The following is a 3021-nucleotide window of genomic DNA, read 5'->3' as shown; positions in this document are numbered from 1 at the left end:
TTGAATTATCGTGGTTTGGGATTATGGATTGATAGACGATCGAACCCAGGACACGGACTTGATCCTCGTGCCCTGAGGTCAATCGCCTCATCAAGCAATCCCCTGTGATCCTTGGGTTCACTACTCCGGGGGTTACCCGAGATGATGTTTACCTGTCCCAGGTGAAGCTAGGATGGCTATCTACCGCACTTCCTCCTTTATGACTGAAATTGTATTATATATATTTTTTTTATATTATATTTTGGCTAGCGGAAATATATTTATTATTAGGTTATTCATTATATTTCATCGCTAAACATTATATTCCATAAAATGTAATCATCTTACTGTATTAATTTTTTTTTTAACGAGAAAGGGATTTTTTACCTCTTTCTTTTGAGTTCAATTAATTCCCATGTTTGATGTTCCTTGGTTCTCCGTTTCTTCTGGTAATGGCTGTGTTTTGGGTGTTCCTTGTGGTGCAGAGACTTCTGAGGAATTTTGGCCCGTGGTATAATTCTCTTGGGCGTCAGGGTACTGGGTCCTCATAATTATGTTATTATTTGTTGGAGGGTCCTGTTGAATAGTTTCCACTTGGGGTATTATATTATGGCGGGCTTGGTTTGGGACTACAAAATATACGGGTTGTGACGGTCCTTCGTTGTGATCATTAGCGAGAAGATTTTCCAATTGGGGACTGAGGGGTAGGTCAATCTCAACTGTAAAATATGTTGCAACCATTTTCTCTAAGTTTGAGCAGAAATCTCTTTGTTTTTGTAGTTCTTTAGTAATTTCGGCATGGTTCTACTAAAGCTGTTTCTCTAAGCTGTCCTGTTGCAGCTTAATTATTTCCTTCTGTGCTTTTAAGTGGTCGTATTTATGCTGCAAGTCTAGGATCTTTGTCCTTTGGGGTGCCAGGAATTCCTCTATTGCCATTGTCGCGGATAAAACAGTACTATTTCTATAATCTTGTATTTTTTTACCAATTTCCTGCATTTTATCGTATAGAACTTGTAATTTTAGGATCTGATCAGGATAATTATATCCATCGGCAAGCGTGGTGTCATTTATTGACTCCATTTCATTCTGGATTTTGGCTATTTGTTCTTTCACTTCCAAGAACTGGGCCTCAATTAATTTATCTATTTGTTTAGTTACTAAGATCGCATTTATTTTCTTGTTCATTCTTTCTTGGGATGCCTTAACCTCACTAAGAGATTTAAGTATGGTTCCTATCATATTCTCAATCTTTAATTTTTTTGTTATCAATTGGGCCGATGCTTCTAGGAGTTTCGATCGTATTTGAAATAGCTGATCCATATTTGTTTTTGTCCGTAACGGGGTTGCACTAGTTATTTTTCTTTTTGGAGGAGGGGTTGAACAATTCTTGTTCTTCTTCTATCTTCGGGGTTTTTATCAAGCCGGAATTCAGTTTATCTGGAAAAATTAACTATTACTTATTTCGAACTTTTATGGGTGACTTTCATTGTAATGTCTTATTCACATATTCTTGTTTTTAAGGTTTTTTTTTTCAAACTGCTCGTTTCGGTTAAATATTATTTTATGATTTTTTTTTTGTGGTAATTTGTCCCTAGACGTATTTCCATTTATCTGGTTTTTTACTTATTCTGCCAGATTTTGTGGTAACTTCCTGTTCAGTTTCTGGCGTTTTATTCTTTTTTGACTTTCCGATAGAGATTAGGTCAAACTTCTTGTACTGTTTTAATAGAAATTTTTGACCTTTTGCCTTAGCTCGTTTTGCTTGCGCGGTAGCCGAGGTTGGTCTTTGCTTTTGTGTGTCTTGGGGCTCATCGTCGGATTCGATAGAACTAGTTCCTGAGGATTCATCATTAGGGCTTTCTGGTGTGGTCCTTTGCAATTTCGAAGTGTCACCTGCCCTAGCTTCATATATTTCATCTCCTTTTGAGGTAGAGGGTTTATTCTCCATTTCTTCATGCTGAAATCCTTTTTCGGGGGAGTTAAAAGATTCTTGGGAGCTTTGGGAGGAGTCAAATACTTTTGGCAAATGTCTCCATTGCTTGAACGCCATGTCTTTCGGGGGGTGGGGTACATTTCGTAGCATGGTGTGTTTCCAGGAGTGAGATTCCTTGGGTTTTACCTTGGATACCGTTATGTGATGGTATTGTCCCAGGTTTTCATCTTCGGGATGTTCCTGGGTCCAAGGCAAGGTACTTTGCCTTGTTTTTATCGGATAATTTATAATGTCCATGGCTTCTCTCAAACTTTTTGTATTTCCTTTATTTGTATCCCTGGGTGGAGTCTTCCTTATTCTTTCACCCGGTGTTTCCACAGCTCTGTTTAACTCCTCCTGTAACGACAGGGGTCTTTCTATCGGGGTTGCTGGAGATACCATGTCATCAGGAAATCTTTTGGGGGGACATGGGGTTGAAATTCTATCGGGGAAAAATTGGGTTTTTGGCGACAGCGTATAATCTAATTCTTCCGAACTTTCTGAGGATGGACTTTCTGGACTTTTTGGGGTTCTTGTTGGTATGGGTATTAAGGGTTTTATTTTAGGGTTGAATAGGGTTTTCATGGCTAAAAATTCTTCAAAATCTTCCTCCTCGCTTTGGTTTTCAAAGTAGTTTTGTTTGAAATTGAAGGGTTTTAATTCGGATAGCCTCGACCTAGGAAATTCGTTTTTCACGTTTGATGAATCTGAAAATGAGGGTTTGGGCGCCCACCTAACTGGGTACTTGGCTCCTTTTATACGGCTAACATGTGCCTTATATGTTCTTCCGTTGTCTGGGTTTATCATTTTAAAAGTAAAATCATTGTCGTATTTTTGATTATTCTATAGGGTCCCGAATATTTATTGGAAAGTTTTTTGCCTTCTAGCTTTGCCTCATTTTGTAGATACACGCAATCTCCTACCTTAAAAGTTATATTTCCTTTGATTTTGGACTCGTTTCTCAATTCTTGGTTCATCTTACATTTTTCTAACTCTTGTCTAACTATTTTATAGGTTTTTCTCATCCTATTTATAAAATCCTGCTTATAGTCCTCTGTATTGTTGTAATA

The 3021-nt window shown here is 37.8% G+C and overlaps 1 protein-coding gene across 1 annotated transcript; it reads right to left on the bottom strand.

Annotated features, from left to right (window-relative positions):
- Nucleotides 1–1570: 1570 nt before the first annotated feature.
- Nucleotides 1571–2536, bottom strand: LOC148945398 (uncharacterized). Its single transcript, XM_089099031.1, has one exon. The coding sequence runs from the start codon at nt 2534–2536 to the stop codon at nt 1571–1573; it is 966 nt and encodes a 321-aa protein (XP_088955157.1).
- Nucleotides 2537–3021: the final 485 nt, after the last annotated feature.

Source organism: Artemia sp. Qi Xiang Cuo, chromosome 13, assembly GCF_049724085.1.
Source record: "Artemia sp. Qi Xiang Cuo chromosome 13, ASM4972408v1, whole genome shotgun sequence".
Lineage (NCBI taxonomy): Eukaryota > Metazoa > Arthropoda > Branchiopoda > Anostraca > Artemiidae > Artemia > Artemia sp. Qi Xiang Cuo.
This window is presented reverse-complemented; position numbering and strand designations above follow the sequence as displayed.